Source organism: Lolium rigidum, chromosome 1, assembly GCF_022539505.1.
Source record: "Lolium rigidum isolate FL_2022 chromosome 1, APGP_CSIRO_Lrig_0.1, whole genome shotgun sequence".
Lineage (NCBI taxonomy): Eukaryota > Viridiplantae > Streptophyta > Magnoliopsida > Poales > Poaceae > Lolium > Lolium rigidum.
In genome coordinates this window covers 118,917,737-118,935,913 of record NC_061508.1, presented here as the reverse complement: position 1 = coordinate 118,935,913, position 18,177 = coordinate 118,917,737, and the positions used below count along the sequence as shown (strand labels likewise).

Sequence of the window (18,177 nt, the reverse complement as noted above, 5' to 3'; positions counted from 1 at the left end):
CATATATTTAGTTTTAGTACGTACATACAGATGGCATTGGTATATATATACTTGATTCCTATACTACTTCGGTTCACCGCAAGACTGTTAGAAATTCTGGTGTTCCGAAACATTATTATCGTATATTTCGCAGCACATATGTACTCTCATGGATGTAAATTTATTGCTCGCAAAAGAATATATAGCTCACCTTTTCATTCTATTAACATGGTAGCTTGAAACTATAATTATGTTTCACTCTTCTTCATTGAGATCTTTCTACTACCAAACTTGTGTGTGTGTGCCTTTCATCTTCAAGGAAGAATATTTAATGGTTATACAAACCCATTTTTAGCAAAGGGCTCTGTTCTTGTGCCTAACATGTGATCGAGGAAAATTATATATCGACCGTTTGCATTTTTGCATACTTGCCAACAGGTTAAAAGACCTAACAACACACATGAAACCTATATACCCAAGCGTAAAAAATCAATGCTCCAAAATTTACCTACAGCTACGAAACAAAATCACAGAAATAAAAATGTGAATGGAGTCAAAGACTCTCAATGGTAACGCTAAGTGTCTTTTTTTTCTCCAGTTTATGATTTTCTTGTTTTGGATTCAGGAGTTCACAAAGTGTTATTTTAGCAGGTCATCAACATATATGTGGATGCATGATAACCAAAAAAAAAACCATGAAAAGAGAACAGTACCATTTGGCTAACCTGCTAGCCTAGCACATGGCATGGTAGTACTGAAGTTTGAAAGCATATGGACTACACAATCTAATCAGTCGCAGAAAATAAAGTCCATTATTAATAAGTTTCGAAAAGCAGCGGTTTGGCTAGAGCGAAATAAACCTAGAAGGTAAACCTAAATGGGATAATTAGTAAAAAAACTGATTAATGTCTTTGTCAGTGTGTATTTGATCTGGGCCTTACGTGAACACCAATGCACCCATCTATACCACTGATTCACCCTTTTCAGACAATCCGGGGTCCTGGAAGGTATGATACGCCTTCATGCCCGTGTGTTTCGGCTATATATTCATCCTTGCATTTCAAATTATACTATCACATAACATGAATGTTCCAATTAATCTAGGGCGGCGGCGGTGGGGGCGGGGGGGGGGGGCAGCAGCCCCCTGAGTTAGACGTAGCTCCCCCACTGCACCTTATGGACTGTACTAGTTTGGGACTTCTGTTTTTTTTTTGGAAATGCATATTTACATATACATGTGTGCGTACGGTTGCACACATGACTCCATTGGCAAAAATGGCTACTTTGAGATTCGAAAAAAGATGCTATTCCGTTTGTGCTAAATCTACGATAAGTAATGTGGGTCGGGGGAAGTAGATCGGTTTTGTTTGGTTGGGTCATATAGACCGATCAGAAATGTGGCTATGATCCTACGAGTCAGAATTAATTAATTGTTTGCTATAGACATGTGCTAAGAGCATCTCTAACCGCTCCCCAATATGGCTGTGGCCTGCGGAGGAGCAAATTTGCGTCGCTGACGGCCGAAGTCAACTCTAACCGAAGCCCAAAAATGGTTAGAGGAGAGAAAATAAGAGACTGACCCCTAAAAAGAGAGGCGCCTCTCCCATATTTTCTCCCCGCCCAACTCGGTCCCAAAAAATTGAGCTCCCACCGAGCGGCCGCCCCTCCTGCCCAAATTCGCCGCCCGTCATCGTCGGCGCCACCGATCTCCCCTCCCCCGGGCGGAATGGCACCGAAAATCGTCCCCGCATGATCGCCAGAGTTTTCCGCCGGCAAATCGCCGCCCGATTCGACCCTCGTGATGTCGTCGATGCCGTAGAAGAGGCTTGGCAATACCGGCGTGGTGCGGCCGGTGGCGATTCCAACCAAGGCCACCAGCAAGCCCTCGACCGTGGGCAAGCCGACCCTGCGCCAGTGTTGAGCGGCCCACGGCCGCGGAAGCCGGCGGCGATGCAAGCACATTCACAGTCGGTGTGGACAAGAAGAAGAAGAAGGTCATAACGGCATCAACCTCGACGTCTACACGCAATGCCAAGGCGTCGTCGGCGTCCTCGAAGACAACGCCTTCTCCCTTGGCCGTGGACGCCGCCGCAGCCCGTCCACGAGTCGCCGCCCGCGACGTGGTCGACGAAATGCCCGAGTCTCAAGCAAGTGCGGTCAAGATTGGGGTGGCTGAAGCAGCCGAAGAAGATGAGGCCGAGGACGTGGTGACAGAGGTGGCGGCGCCCAAAGACAAAGTCAAGGCCAAGAACAAAAGATCCTCTATTTTGCTCCTCTATTTAGGGGATCGGATCTATCTGCCAGTTTAGAGGAGTAAAATTTTGCTCCGCCATTTGCCCCTCTTAATTTAAAGGGATCGGTTAGAGATGCCCTAAGAAAACAACCTAGCTATGCCTCGGACAGAAGAATCACGTACACAATCACAAGTTTGGTTGCCCCTATGCAAAAGAAATTTTGCTTGGCACCAAGGGTAATATGTGCATGATAGCATGAGAACATGGGGTAAAAGTGACGAGCTCTTCTCATGACTCCATTCGAACGGTGCTCCTATACAAATGAACATGTGCCTTGCCGAGTTTCCTACGGGCTTGTTTTGAGCGGAAGAAGCTGATGTTATGAGTGTTGCTCTTTTTTCAACTTGATCGGTTGTCTGGCTATATATCAATGAATTGTAAACACTAGCATTCGTCCTTGAAACATTTGCCATCTCCGCGCCGTCAAAAGGTCCAAGTTAAAATCAAAGGAAACCCTTCTATCTTGTACTACTGTTGTGTGCATGTGTGTACATGAAAAAAAGTTCGATGTGTAACTATTTATGTTTGTGTCCAAAATCTGCACACTAAGAAAGAAAACGTAGCAGATGAGAAAGAGAATGTTTCACAACGAGCAAGGAAAGCAAGAAAAAAGACTAGAATAACATAAATCAATCGATTATTACTTACCGCGTGATCGTCTTTACTTGAGCTAGTACTAGTAGCCAAATAGTACACGAACAGACTATGAACCGCAACTCGATGGCAGCTAGTACTAGTAGCACACCTCTTTGTTTCGATTCGGTAGCTTCTTTTCGTGGAAATCTCAAAAAAGTTTAAACAAAAAGGCCTCATGGAAGGTGCAAAATAATTTTGGTTACAAAGAAGTAGCATATGTGCACATTCGTTACCTAGGTGGGAAGGAAATGCATAATGTACATGTTCTTTTTGCCGAAGAGCAGAAGCACGAATCTCCAACGCGTTCGGTGACCAGGGTAAGCCCAGGACGCCCAACCGTAGGTGGAATCACTGCGTTCAAAATTGAGTCCTTCCAATTTTCTTCTGCCCAATTTCTATTTTCAAATCATATAGTATGTTTTTTCTTTCATACATTGCCGTTAGAAATATCGTATTGGTAGTATTGAAATAGACGGGCAGCCTTATAATGATGAAGCAATCCATAAGCCCCATAGGACCACAATGATGGAGTCGAAGTTCCATAGGACCACGAAGACGGAGCCAAGAACAGTGACAGGGAGGAAGATGTAGCTAGAGAAAGTTTCCAATCTGAAAGAAACAAAGAAAATAGAGAGTTATCTCATTCTATGATGAAGCAATCCTAATTAAGCATAGACTCCATAAATATATTTATATGGAAACCAGAACATTTGGATGCTGGGACATATATATGGACAGTAAGAAATGGAAAGATTTTTCAAATGTGAGGCCTACAGTAACTGGAAAAGAAAGCTAAAAAGAAGTTGTAGTTGGTTTTCCATAGGGAAAAAGGGGAGAAATCAATATTGGATACAATTCTATTTATAATACCTCTTTATTTTTTATTTCATGTAAAATTTTAATTTTGATCTACTATTATATCAAATAAATAAAATACGCATTAGGGCACACATGCCTTAATGTTTTTTCATGTAACAAAAGGTAACAAAAAAACAGAGACATTGGCGTTGATGACGAACATGATCTAGACCAAGCTGGTGATGGTGATCATGACCAAGATGATGATGAAAGCGGAGCTGGAGATGATGACTGGGACGATACTGAAGATGGTGACATAATCGGAGCTAGTGTCGGAGCTGGAGCCGAGGAGGACGACCGCAATGCAGAGGGATTCGGGGATGACGATGCCGATGCCGATGATGGCAACGAAGAAGGCATTGTGCATGTCCCGAATGGCGCGTTTTCCTGCAAGTATAACATTGATTTAGTACAATGTACCGAAGAAGAAATTGAGTATCAATATGTATTGCTCAAGGTTGTAACATAGTGCACAAAAAAAGGAACGATAGCGTTGTAGTACCTTGCAGTAAGCTATGGTATCGCAGCCGCACTGGAGACGGCCGTTCGCCACGTCGGTCGCCAGGGGAGCGCCGCCGCCGCTGCTCCTCTGCACCGCAAGTCCAAGTCATCAGCATACATGTCATTCGTTTGATGCAACCTCCCATGAACATATGGAGAAGATAAGCAGGTGTGTACCATGTAGAAGTCGACGGCGATGAAGTTGGGCCATCGCTTGCCGGATGCGTCGTAGCAGGTCCTGAGCTGGGCGATGAGCGGGGAGGAGTTGTTGACGCAGGCCCAGCTCTGGCTCGGGTTCGTGGTGAAGAAGTTCACAAGCACCAGCGACTGCGCCTTGGAGTCCATGGCCCTCGACTCAGCCCTGCTCGCGCAAGAGCCCATCGCCAGACCATCGCTCCCGTCTGCAATTTGTACTCTCTTGCTACGAATTAATGATGTGGAAAAGAAGAAGAATAAGAAATGATCCATGGCGATTGAGGTTGAGGCATGTACATTTTGTCTCGACGACGTAATTCCACACGTGGGCGACGCCATCGGAGCCCTCCCTGCCCTGCTTGGAGGTGAAGACGAGGAGGCGGTGGCCCTGGGCGACCATGTCCTTGAGCGTGGGCCAGTCGGCGCCGTTGCCGGGCATCTTGGCCGGCGGGAAGACGTACTTGGTGAGGCCGGCGGCGGCGAGCGCCTTGGAGAGGGAGCCCGGGGCGGAGTAGTCCTCCACGAACACGGTGATCACTTCGGAAGGGTTGGAATCCAGGAAGGCCTTGATCTCCTTCAGCACCTTGGACGCAAGTTGCTGCACGTACGGACATCATGCGTGTGGCCGGTGATTGGCAATTTGGCATGCAGACATGGAGTTGGGGGGATTCGGTTAATTACGTACGTATGCGGTGAAGTCGTAGCATTTGCCGGCGAAGGAGTGGCAGAGCCAGAGGTCGTTCTTGAAGTCGTACGTGTCCAGCATCAGCCCCCTCACACCGTTGTTGAGCTGGCCGGTGACGGAGTCCTCCTGGTTGGGCGGCGAGACGATGGGCGCGCCGGTGGCGGAGGGGGTGCCGGTGATGGCGAAGGAGTTGTGGGTGGTGAGCCACGAGTACCTGTTGAACGGCAGCCCCGTCCCCTGCAATCCATCCATGCATGCATAGATTATCCACCAGTCGTCGTCACACGCGGGCCGACGTCCGACCGAACCATCAATCAAGAGAGGAACGTACGTGGATCTTGGGGTCGATGGGCGTGGTCCGGGAGCACACGGCGGGGCCTGACCCGGGGAGCGGGGAACAGGTGGCGCACCGCATCCCGCTGCCGCACGGCGAGCTCGCCGAGCACCCTTCGCCCACCAGCGCGGAACCCGTGGCCGGCCTGGCGACGAAGGCGGTGGCGGTGGCGACGAGCAGCAGCAGGAGGCCGCGCCGTCTCGCGGCGTCGACGGCCATCATCGTGGCGAGAGACAGGGATGAGGGATGGTCGGGACGACGTACGGCCGGCTGGAGATAATTGAGAACGTGCGCGGGCGACTGGACCGCGGAGGCCGGAGGCCACGGACGTCGTGTACGTACCAGGAATAGATACGACAGTTGTGTAAAGCTCGGCAGTTGACTGAGTGTCATTTTTTAGCTTAACACAGAACGTGCGCATGAAGTAGTGGGGCCAGATTCTATGGTCGCCTTCGTCTCAAGCTCAACGAAAAAAATAGTTCCCTATTTCCATGTTTTAGCGGCCCTCCTATAGCATATTTAAAATATGAAAGTTGCTATATACATATTTAACTCGCTATGACACTACTAATCCGGCTATTAGCGATCCTATGTGCGCTATTGTTCGTAGCATCGTAGCGGCACTATTTTTCGCAAGAAAACAGAGCAGTCGACTAGCCATTTTAGACCTTTTCATCCATGAGCCACCAAAATCTGAGCCCCACTTAGTGGCGCGCCGGTGGTAACCAATATACCACCGGCGGCCCACTATAGTGGTAACCCATCCCCAACTACGGAACCACATCGACACTTTCCACTCCTCCTCATACGACATGTACATGTTGAAGAAGAAGAGTCAATATTACAACGAGCAAGATCTACTGCAAAAAAAAAAGTTTATCAGCCTAGGAAGAAGAAGTTGCTGCTAGTTTTTCGTGACGATGAGCTGCAATTTTCGGGTTCTTCTTATGAATCGGATGACAACCCCATGCATGTATTCTCCATCTAGTTCATCTCATCTTGAGTAATTACTACTTTTGCTATGTTGTTGGCTCACTAGTTGTTTATCTGGACTATGCATGTTGGTTGGTTAGTTCTCTACTTGTTTTTCTTAAATCTTAATTCTTCATCTAGTTGTGAACTATGGTTGTTGAATCGTTGATGTTACTTGTTAAACTGTGACAAATACTTTTTTCTATTGTGATTTAGACTCTGTCAATTTGATTTGTTGATCATTGTGATCTCGACAATCTTTTAGCTACTGAAATCCTTAGTATAGTTGGTATATTTGTATTGTTTATATTTTCTAAACGCTATTTTTGCTATTTTGTAAAATAGCATGCTACTTGCATGTTATAACATGCATAAAGTATTTCGAAAGATCACGCTGTATCATTTAGCGTGCAGTTTTTTTGGTTGCTCATGCTTGAAAGGCTCCTTCTACGATATTGGGAGGACGGCCGGGTCTCGTGGAGGGAGGAGGAGGCGGCGCTCCTAAGCGTCTCCCTTTGCGACGCTAGCGATAAATTGTCCCACGCTCTCGCCGCCGTCCCGCGTGAGCTCGGGGTGTCCCAGCGATCGCCGTGCGAGCTCCGGGGCTCCAAAGCGCCGGCCGTTTGAACTTTGAGTATTAATTGTTTAATATGTTACGGGTTCTGCAGAGAACAGATCGTCTGGGTGGTGTAGTTGGTTATCACGTTAGTCTCACACACTAAAGGTCCCCAGTTCGAACCTGGGCTCAGACAAGACATTTTTTGCAGTTTTAACATTTTGAATACTCCCTTCAGTTCCAATGAACAAGTCGTTTTTGCAATTATTTTGACATTTTGTACTAGCAGGTTATTAACGTTCAGATTCAAAGGAACGCGCTAGCAGGTCATAATTCTCGATTTCAAGTTATGAAATAGCTTCGTCACTCAGGAAGTCAAGCGTTAGGGATTCGAACAGTTCACCAAATATAAATAACAATTCACATGACAGCCAATTGGTACATACTGTTTCCTCTTGCGAGAGCAGCAAGGTAAAAGGCCTATCTATCTTATAAATATTCTCTTGAACATATTCTTCAGTCAGATTACATCGCAGGAGGCTTTTCTATATTTTATGGCCACGTTGAGCCATCTCAGACCTCCAGCAAATGAGCTTTGTCATTCACAATTGCGTCCGATCCTTCCCACAGCTCCCAAAGATCATTCCTCAACCATGACACGTACACAACAGGCCCAAGCGTCGAGGGCACCTGAGGCAAGAATTTCCATCAGAAAGAAGATCATGATAATACATGTAGCATTGCTGAAGCTAACTAGCAGGTCAGTGATTCGATGCTTGCAGACAAGCACAACCCAAGTCAGGAAAGCATGCTCGCTAGGACAAAGAAACAGTCATGTCTGAAAACCCAAGACTGTACAGGCAGCACCTACCAGGTAGAGTAGAGCAGGCTGGGGAGACTGAGACAAGATCCCAGCTGCCAATGCGGTCACCAAGCCAACACCATAACCTGTTAGCGCATACCATACATATTTCCGACGTTTGGAGGGAGACATGTCTGAAGCAACAGCCATGTCTTTGCTCTTCCGGTGATCGAAAGAGAGTACAAGAGCTAGAAGCATCCCAGGAATGGCCTGCAGGTGTCACAGTAACAACACATAGAACTGATTAAAATTAAATTATCACAAGTTGGTGTACATGATCACTAAAAGCACGGACAATGTGTATATGCTGAGGTATTTTAACAGCAGGAGTACATCTGAGAATTGAGCCATGCAGCTTCATGTGAAGATGAATATGCCGATTAATCAATAAACAGCAGCGTATATAATGCCTATAGTACACTTAACCATACGATGATGCAACCTACAACAATGTAATACATTAACTGTAATGATGACTGCAACATGCTTCAAGATATTTTAGGCTACCAATTTTTTTTAGATCAGACATAGTTTTTTTTTATCACATGCTACCTGCGTTCCATAAAACAAGGCCTATAAATTTGGTCAAAGGTGAAAGCTTGCTAAGTTTGACCAAATATATACAACAAAATATTATCATTTACAATATTTGGTAAATACACTATAAAAATATACTGTTTGTTTATCTATTGATATTGATTTGATATTGTATATATTCATATTTTTATCTAAAAACATGGTCAAAGTTATGAAGCATTGACTTTTGAATAAATTTGTATGCCTTGTTTTGCGGAATGGAAGGAGTAATATCATAGGCGATGTAGGCAGCAACTTCTAGGATTATAAAGTGCAAGCATGTGCTCGATTAATTTTCAACAAAAACTGATCATGGAGTGCCTATGTTTAGCTTGCTTCCTTGACCAACTACAACATGAGAAGTTCCACAAAAATAGAGAGCTAACTAAAGTTCACACTAATGATATTCATTGATAGCTATAAAGCTCGTCCTATTAAATCGAGAAGTTATTCACAAATTAAATCCCTAAATCGTGAGTTCTATCTGGCCAAAACAATCAGTACACAATCCACAATCTACAAGTGATCTGCCAACTAACTTATAGTGGAAAATAAAACTGAGTGCAGTGAAGCAAAATGGGGGAGAAAGGGAGTAGCACAACACAAGTTTGAGACCTTTGAACGAATACTATTTTTATGCAGGACTGAATGATGAGTATAAGAAATCATGTTTGCATCAGTGGCAGTACAAGAATCACAACACCAAGAACATTGTAACATAAGTAACTTACCATGTCTCCAAGGCCAAGCATCATGTAGTCACCAGGAGTGCTTCCTGGAAGAATCCCACCCAACAAATTCCTAGGGAACACAAGCTTCACCGGAAGCTCAATCTTCTTTGTAATCAGCTGCAGCCCAGGCAGGCTGAGCTTGTCAGCTACTGTGTGGACTGGGTTAGATGCTTTCTGAGTGGCAACAGAGACCATAACATTTGCTCCGAAAAACCTCTCCGAGAAGAAGACCCAGAAAACATCATAGACAAACAGGCAGACTAGAAGCAACGAGCAGATCTTTATGTTGGGCAGCCTCACATGGCTGACAAATGCTATGCATATGGAAATCCCAAGTGCGTTATTCAGCAACCAATGGCCTGTTACCAGCCACACTGCCATTGTGCTTATACAGAACATCAGCAGCAACCCTTGCAATCGGGTAAATGACTTGGAACAGCACCTCGACACGAAAGGATCCATTAGATTGAGCCGTGACTTGGCATAGGCAATGTACGGAGACAGGCAGAAGAAAAGCGCCATCACAGAGGCTACGGCGGTAAAGGCGGTGACGAGGTGCGATACAGATGAGAACAGATAGAACATCAGCAGCAGGCTGCATGAGCTTGCAAGTGGGATCATGAGAGCCTGGGATCGGTCCAGTGTGATGGACGCCTCCGAGAAGTCCAAGTTCCTCTCCATCTCCTTGCCATGGTCCAGAGCACGCGCTGCTGATGCATAGACAACCGAAACAGCCGTCGCGATGAGGGCAAGCGACGCAGGCTCAAGCAAGTAGGACAGCTTCCACAGTGATTCCATTCTATGAAATATTACCAGCACCCCACCTTTATTTAATACTATGTCTTCCACCTGCTATGTCCAAACAGTAGACAGTGGTAAATAGCAAGTGGGATAGCAAAAATGTCATAGTACAAATATAAAGCGCAAGTCGCTCTTCCAATTCTTACTCTTTTCACAGAATTTGTTTGCAGTTGCACAATTTTTCTCAATTTTTCAGTTAGCAGTACACAAAATGAACAAACTTTGATGGGGCCAGGGGAAAACTTAAAATCCGGTTTTTCTGAAAAATATAGTACTCTAACTGAGAGTAACTTTTAGATAACAACCCTATCAATCAGGGGCGGATCTAGATGGCCTGCCGGGTGTACACCGGCACACTAAGCAATTATCGATGCCAATGGGTTTCAACAAATCACTGGATGGAAACAAGCTCATACCTCAAAACCAAGTGGCCCAAGATTGCGCGCCGGCGCGATGTTCCGATGATGAAGACCGATGGAAAAGAAGCGCGTAAGGGGCGGGGGCGCTGAGGCTTCGGCGGCGGTGACGGTGGTGGGGGTAAAGCTACGGCACGGCGGAAGCTGCCGGGAGATTTAGAGCCGCGTTGGTAGGTCAGGAGTCAGGTGGAAGAGGGAAGAAAGGTCGGATTCGAAAACCCTCCCCGCCAGAACACCTCTCCTGGCAGCGATGCGGGGACGCGCTGGGAAGTCGCCGGCGGCGGACCGAGAAGATGGGTTGCCGACGGCGGCGGGTTCCCCTCGTGAGGTGATGTCGGGGGCAGTCCTGTAATTCCGAGCTGGATGTAGCTCTGTCCTCGCCCCTCGGTGCTCACCTGACTGGTGGGGCCGACTGAACGCGGGCCCCTTTCTGTGTGGAGAGACGCCAACTCTTCTTTTTCACTTTTCATAATTTTCAGCTAGCTGAAAACCTATTTTGCCATAAGTCAGATCTTTGGTCGTTCACTCCAAACTTTGCTGTGAATTTCAACGCGCTCCAGGGTCTAGAGCTGATTTCTTCGGATCTTCCTCTGTCTTGGCTTTTTTCCATTATGGTTCATCTAAACCCAGCTTTCTTTTCATGCATTTGCTCATTTCCTACTTCCCTGTGTCTCTGTCAAGAGAGAGAGGTAGGCGACGAGGTGGAGGCGCAAGCTCTCCACGGCGCAGGTGGTGGCGCCGGAGGATACCACAGGAGCGGGGAGATGGGAAGCATCTGCCAGGAGTGAGCAGGAGGCCTAGTGGCACACTCTATCATGGCAAAGCTGCCATCGGAGAGATCACCGAATTTACGAGTCGGGATGGGTCTACATGGGAATCGGGCCCTCCCCTTCTCCCACTTCTACATGGAAAAGATTGATTGGATTCACCTGCAGATGTGTACATATGAGATAAAGACAAGAATAAGCGCAACATAAATAAAGATATATATTGTGGCTGGTACATCCTAATATTCTACGGCTTTCGTCAGCCACTACGATTGTAGACTTTTGATCCACTACCACACCTCTGCAGCCTAGGGTGTTAAGCAGTTATTAAGTATTTAAACAGACCAAAGCATTACATTTGATGATGTTACAGTGATCCCAAGTGGACCTCAGGTAATCCTTTCTTCACTGGCGTTCGATTAGAGGTTGAAGCATCACTCATACCCCCTCATTACCTTGATCGATCCTCGTATCTTGGGTACATGACAAAACCTTAGACCGAGGCAAGAGCTTATTCAAACTCAACACGATATTCCCATCTTAGAAGATGCACATAGTCGATGTGAGGCTTCACCCGAGCCTGCAACCCGTGAGGACTACTCACTCATAATGAGATAAAACATCATAAATATTGTAAAAAAAGATTTAATATAAATATCAAATAGTCTTACAATATCGCCAATCGAGGAGATCAAGATTACAAGTAGATAGCTATGGCTATGGAGGCGGAGAAATGGATGTGGAGATGGTGATGGCGGCGGCTTGGCGATGAATGCCCTCCTCAGATGCGATGTGTTGGCGACTGTGGCTCTCCTTGTTTGCGGCGTTTGGGAGTTGATTTATATAGACGTCACTTCACGAAAGTTGCTAGGGTTGACTTGGCCGAGGCGGTGGCACCCGATACGGTGAGTGATACAGGAGCTCCCTACACGTATGGCAGCTCGTTAAGTTCTTTGTTGGCTTCCGCCGCGAGGCCTTTGACTTGGGAGTATTGGCAACTTGTGATTCTTCGTTAATTAGCCCAGATTTTGCCTTTAAAGTGCATATTCCTGAAAGGAACCAATTAAAGAGAAGATTTCCACATCTCGGTGGTAATTATTTATTAATGGTAAATATAGAGAGATATTTTATCAATTTCTTGACAAATATAAGATTTAATCATGGAGTATAGATGCTGGCTTATGCAGCTATCACTAGTAGGGAAAGGCTCTTCAGTGGCACACCAAAAATGGCATTCTATGGCGCATGGTGGCGCACCAGCCCATGCGCCACAGAAACTATGTTTTAGTGGCGCATGGGTATGTGATGCGCCACGGAAATAGGTGCGCCACAGAATTATTTATAGGTGCACCACAAAATTAGTAACATGTATATACGATTTTTGTACTGCCCGTTGTATAATATATGTTTTATATAGCAATTATACATGTATAATATAAACAGTAATATGTTTGACATGGTATATGAAAACAGACACATTACTATATCATCACATTACTTAGAGCCCGAGATACGTATAGTTTCAAGTGTCAAGTTTTTACACAAGTTTTAATTGATACAAAGTTCATCATCTCTAGTTACAAATACAAGAGAGTTGCAGTCACTACGAGCATCATCGGGATGAAAGTGGTCTTCATCCGGTTCCTCCTCTGATCCCTCCTCTCTCCCGCCAGGCTCGCTTGCACCGCCCCCGAGTGTAGTGACCAAACAGTTTAATCATTGACACTAAAATGGAAGAAAGACCAAAGTAAGCGAAGAATCCCAACTCAAATATGGGGCAAGTAGTTCAACTAGATAGCATGCCTCATACTTTGTTGGTCGAAACAAATATTAACATTCAGGGACGGTGTAAGTGAGGCCAGGTAGGATGCACACGAGATTGATATCTGTGCCATATCGTGATTATTATATTGTGGGAATGATTATCTATGTGTGTCTAATGATTGTTATATAATTTAAGGATCCAGGTAACATGATCTAGAAATCTCATAGATATGAACTTGTTTGCTAGAGAATCGACGACCCCCAAGTGACACGGCCGATATCAAAGAGAACCTAGCACAACTCGAGGTTAAGAAGGAACCATCAAGTGCAAAGCCTTGATCTGATTGAAAGACCTTTATTGATGTTTGGTAACATGTAGAAGGATCGTTGAAGTCAAGAGAATATACCAAGAGGATTGTTGATTGGTATATGGGTTGCTTACCTACTCGCGGTTAAATAAGAAGTATTACAATCACTTATCCCATTTATTCTGTCTGGCATATTTACTATCATCATGAACCGTATCTCTCCGTGTCTAATTTTTCATCTGCAGAAAACTTAGACAATCTTCTTGTTATTTACTTTTGTGTTATTTACCCTAAGTACTTTTCACTACTCAAAAATACTTTCTTTCATTCACACATTTCCACCTCAATTCATGTAGTCAATTCACTCAAGACAAGTGACACCTTGAGTGCAAAGAAACACCGCAGATAAACACTTTCCTAAGCTCCTTGTGGGGATCAATATAAAAACTAAAACTAATACTTCCACGAAAACATGTTGTAACGAACCTGTGCTCTTGCTGGCATAAACTCCGTATAATATTCGGTCTCCAACTGACTCTCTGATGTCCCGTATCTTAGTTGCAGCCCCACGTGCAACTGGCAAATCACACTTGCAACAATATTTGCAAGTAGAATATCTTAGCAGTTGCAGCCCCGCTTACAACTGCAAAATCTCTATTGCTGACCCGCTTGCAATAAGAATATATCTTAGTTGCAGGTACACGGGCAAATGTTAGTTGCAAGTGGGGTTGCAACCCTACTTGCAATTGACAAATGTTAGTTCCAATAGTTGCAACCCTACTTGCACATCCACTTGCAATGATCGTTGTTGCAACCCTACTTGCAACTGGTAAATGTCAGTTGCCAACTCCACTAGCAACTAGAATATCTTAGTTGTAGACCCACTTGCAACAGATCGCAGTTGCAACCCCACTTGCAACTGACGAATCTCAGTTGCAACCTCACTTGCAACTGACAAATCTGAGTTGCAACACCACTTGGAACTAGAATATTTTAGTTATAGACTCACTTACAAGTGATCTCAATTGCAATCTCACTTGCAACTGACATCAGTTACAACACCACTTGCAACTAGAATATCTTAGTTGCAGACTCACTTGCAACTAAAGATATTAAGTTGCAACCCCAGTAGCAATTGAAAAAAAACTCAGTTGCAACCCCACTTGCAACTAGAAAGAAACTCGTCTATGACTCACATGCAACTTCCGCACTATCATAAATGAAGATACAATCCAGTTTCAGAGTCGACTAAGCTCTAACATAAATCTAGGTCGGTCGAGAATTAGAAAAAATCTTTTTTTTTTGTAAAAACAACGATAAAGTAATAAGAATTATTGAGAATACGCTTTTTATGCATGATATCAACAAGGATTTTAGTAGACTGAAAATAAAATATTTATAACTTTACTACAATAATAAAAGGAGTTTTTCCATACAATAAATAAAACAATAGACTTTAGACATTGCACGTAGCCCGTTTGAGATGGCATAATATTGGATGCTACGAGTGACACTAATTTTTTTATCACGGGATTGAAATGTCGGATCTCGACAAACCTATAAAATATGGCCGCACCATGTTGAAATAAATAAATAACAATATTACATACAAATATCTCATAATTGTTTTTCCAAATATAGTTACAATTAATCTCTAAAGTTTCCAAGCTAGCTAATAACATTATTATCAATAGAACTACACATAACTACTATATTAAAGGTGAATCACTTCAATTTTCCTCACAATTTTGAACCCTGTTAGGAAGTAAATCTCATTGGGGACACGTGCTGTTTTACATGGTTTGATTTCTTCTGGATTTTTTCATGTAAGTTTGGGGCTGTGTAGCATTTTGGGGAAGGTTCAGTTTCTATTTCTACCGATTCTGCTGCATTGACGGGCTGGCTTGGTGTTTTATTGTCGTGTGGTCGTAGCCATAGCGTGGTTGGCAGAGTGGTGGGTAGGATTTGCACGATCTCTCGGCTGTTGGAAGTAGCCATACACCGCTTTGACGGATTTGTCTCCTTTCTCGAAACCACCCGAAATCCCAATCTTCTCTCTTTACTATTTCCTTCTCAGTCTCTTTATGGAAGAACTCCTGTGGCGAGCTCTCCTGCTCCAACCCCGGCGTGCCTGCTGTGCGCCAACCCCACTTCACTGCCCTGCTCCTCCCCCACCACGCGAACTGCTAAGCTCCGGATCCCACCAAGTGAGATCCTTGCCTTGGAGGGCTGCCGCCGCTGTACGCCCGAAGGGCTGCTGTTACCGCTCCGCATAGGGCTGCCGCCACCACGGCCTGGTGGCCGAGCACAGTCGACGTCCGGGCGAAGCTCCGCAAGATCGGATTTTTGAAGATCGGGACGCCGGTAGCAGGAGGTGGTGTCTCGCGTCGCGGGAGGATCCGCCAGGCCGCCGCCGACAACCGCGACGAGGGCCATCGCACGGAGGGCGGAGCCTGCCAGCCGTCGAATCCGCCACCTTGCCGCTAGTGAGCATGAGCCATGCGGAAGAGGCGCGTAACGGGGAGGACTCCGCCACTCCGCCGTCGACGAGCTCGAGGAGGTGGCGTGGCGTGGGGAGGGATGCACAAGGCCCTGCCGCCGTTGACCCCACCACGCCATGAAGAGCACCGGTCGTTTTTCGCGTGCGTCGAGGTGGGCGGCAAGATCTATGTCATCAGCGGCAGCGACAAGCTGAAGAACGCGCTCAAGACGGCGGATGCGTCCAACACGGTGGCCTCCTCCCTCTTGCCCCTCTCGGACGCGGTGACCTCCTCCCTCTTGCCCCTCTCCGACGCTAAAAAAAGCAAGGACACGTAAATAGTAAATAGACTAAGGGATTCAAACAAAAGAATTACAAAATAAAAAATGTGTGTTTTGTACAATATATTTTATATTGGGCTACATCAAATTATTTGCAATTTAAATATACATGAGTGTGATAATTATGGCCTTATTTAGACAAACTATGTTTTGGGAAAGATGTTTTGCAAAGGGGTTTGAGTGGAAAACCATGCATCTTTATAGCTACTAGTGATTCTGAGAAGTGGTAATTTATGGTAAAACTTGATTTATCTATGTTTGTTAAGGTTTTCTAGGGGGCAGGTTGCGTATGAAGACTCCATGAGTAGGTGCCACTATGTTTTTAATTTTTTTGGATTTATTTGCGCATAAAATGACTCAATTAGCTATGTTAATCTCATTTGTTGACTCTCTGCTGACCAGCTACTTGAGGGTAAAACTGAGTATATTGCACTTTCCAGTATAAGTACTCGAGGGGAAAACTGAGTACAGATAAAATTTATGTATAAGGCCCGAAGTCATAACTGAGTAGACCAAACGTCACAGGGTTAGACTCGTGTCGCGGTGCACGCTGCAACCGTGCATACCGGACGCGTGTTGCGGTACACGCCACCTTCGTCTTTATAGAGCCCATCTTTCTCTCCCTCGACGCTCTCCCACTCTCTCATTCTCACTGCAACCGCCTCTCATGTCCCATCATCTTCTCCACATCAGAAGAAAAAACCCCGAAGAAAACCGCAGGTGATGGAGAAGAATGATATGCCCATTGTCGGTGCAACAGCCACCGCCGCCCCCGTCCATGCCACCGTCGCTGCTTCCAACGTAGCCGCCGCCGCCATCCACGCCCCCGTCGCTGCTTCCAACATAGCCGTCGGCGCATCGGCCGCCGCCCCCGTCCAGGTCCCCGTCGCTTGGGACCCGTACGAACAAGTGTCGTACGTCGCGCCGGAGAACCCCTACGACACCAGCATCGTCGACGACGAGCCGAAGGTAACCCTTTGTTCCCTTGTTCTTATCCCATTTCATCCCTTTTGTGTTAGATCTAGCGTTATTATGGTTCGTCTGTGATACGTCTCCAACGTATCCATAATTTCTGTCGTTCCATGCTTGTTTTATGACAATACTTACATGTTTTGCTTGCACTTTATAATGTTTTTATGCGATTTCCGGAACTAACCTATTAACAAGATGCCACGAGTGCTAGTCCTGTTTCTGCTGTTTTGGTTCCAGAAAGGCTGTTCGGGCAATATTCTCGGAATTGGACGAAATCAACGCCAAACCTCCTATTTTTCCCGGAAGGCTCCAGAACACCGAAGAAGAGTCGGAGAGGGGCCAGAGGGCCACCACACCATAAGGCGGCGCGGCCTGGCCTGGGCCCGCGCCGGCCTGGTGTGGGGCCACCCTGTCGCCCCTCCGACTCCGCCTCTTCGCCTATTAAAGCCGTCTCGACCTAAAAACGCGATACCTTTGGACGAAACTCCAGAAAGACTCCAGGGGCGCCGCCACCATCGCGAAACTCCGTTTCGGGGGACAGAACTCTCTGTTCCGGCACCCTGCCGGGACGGGGAAGTGCCCCGGAAGCCATCTCCATCAACGCCATCGCATCCATCATGCTCCGTGAGTAGTTCCCCCATGGACTACGGGTTCTAGCGATAGCTAGTTGGTATCATCTCTCCCATGTACTTCAATACAATGATCTCATGAGCTGCCTTACATGATTGAGATTCATCTGATGTAATCGGTGTTGTGTTTGTCGGGATCCGATGGATTGTTACGTTATGATTGTCTATCTACAAAGTTTATGAAGTTATTGTTGCTGCAATCTTGTTGTGTTTAATGCTTGTCACTAGGGCCCGAGTGGCATGATCTTAGATTTAAGCTCTATACTTATTGCTTAGATTGTATCTACAAGTTGTATGCACATGTCACTGTCCGGAACCAAAGGCCCCGAAGTGACAAGAATCGGGACAACCGGAGGGGATGGCGGTGATGTGAGGGACACATGTTTTCACCAAGTGTTAATGCTTTGCTCCGGTGCTCTATTAAAAGGAGTACCTTAATATCCAGTAGTTTCCCTTGAGGCCTGGCTGCCACCTGGCTGGTAGGACAAAAGATGTTGTGCAAGTTTCTCATTGCTAGCACG

The 18,177-nt window shown here is 45.8% G+C and overlaps 2 protein-coding genes and 1 non-coding gene across 4 annotated transcripts; 1 reads left to right on the top strand and 2 right to left on the bottom strand.

Moving 5' to 3' along the window:
- Positions 1-3,391: 3,391 nt before the first annotated feature.
- Positions 3,392-5,701, bottom strand: LOC124650861 (PI-PLC X domain-containing protein At5g67130-like). The gene is made up of 7 exons (XM_047190182.1): positions 5,480-5,701; positions 5,149-5,385; positions 4,761-5,061; positions 4,446-4,669; positions 4,270-4,356; positions 4,024-4,154; positions 3,392-3,518 (listed from the first exon to the last, which is right to left on the bottom strand). Exons 1-7 carry the CDS (start codon positions 5,699-5,701, stop codon positions 3,392-3,394), a joined length of 1,329 nt encoding a protein of 442 aa, XP_047046138.1.
- A 1,431-nt stretch (positions 5,702-7,132) lies between these two features.
- TRNAV-CAC lies at positions 7,133-7,206 on the top strand. The gene has a single exon. It is a non-coding gene; the product is annotated as a tRNA-Val (tRNA).
- A 186-nt stretch (positions 7,207-7,392) lies between these two features.
- Positions 7,393-10,734, bottom strand: LOC124663579 (signal peptide peptidase-like 1). 2 transcript variants are annotated; one of them, XM_047201348.1, is made up of 4 exons: positions 10,397-10,734; positions 9,180-10,031; positions 7,882-8,082; positions 7,393-7,700 (listed from the first exon to the last, which is right to left on the bottom strand). In XM_047201348.1, exons 2-4 carry the CDS (start codon positions 9,975-9,977, stop codon positions 7,584-7,586), a joined length of 1,116 nt encoding a protein of 371 aa, XP_047057304.1. In that variant the 5' UTR covers positions 9,978-10,031; positions 10,397-10,734; the 3' UTR covers positions 7,393-7,583. The 2 variants fall into 2 exon arrangements, with proteins under 2 accessions (XP_047057304.1, XP_047057250.1); XM_047201294.1 differs by having other exon boundaries at positions 9,180-10,028.
- Positions 10,735-18,177: the final 7,443 nt, after the last annotated feature.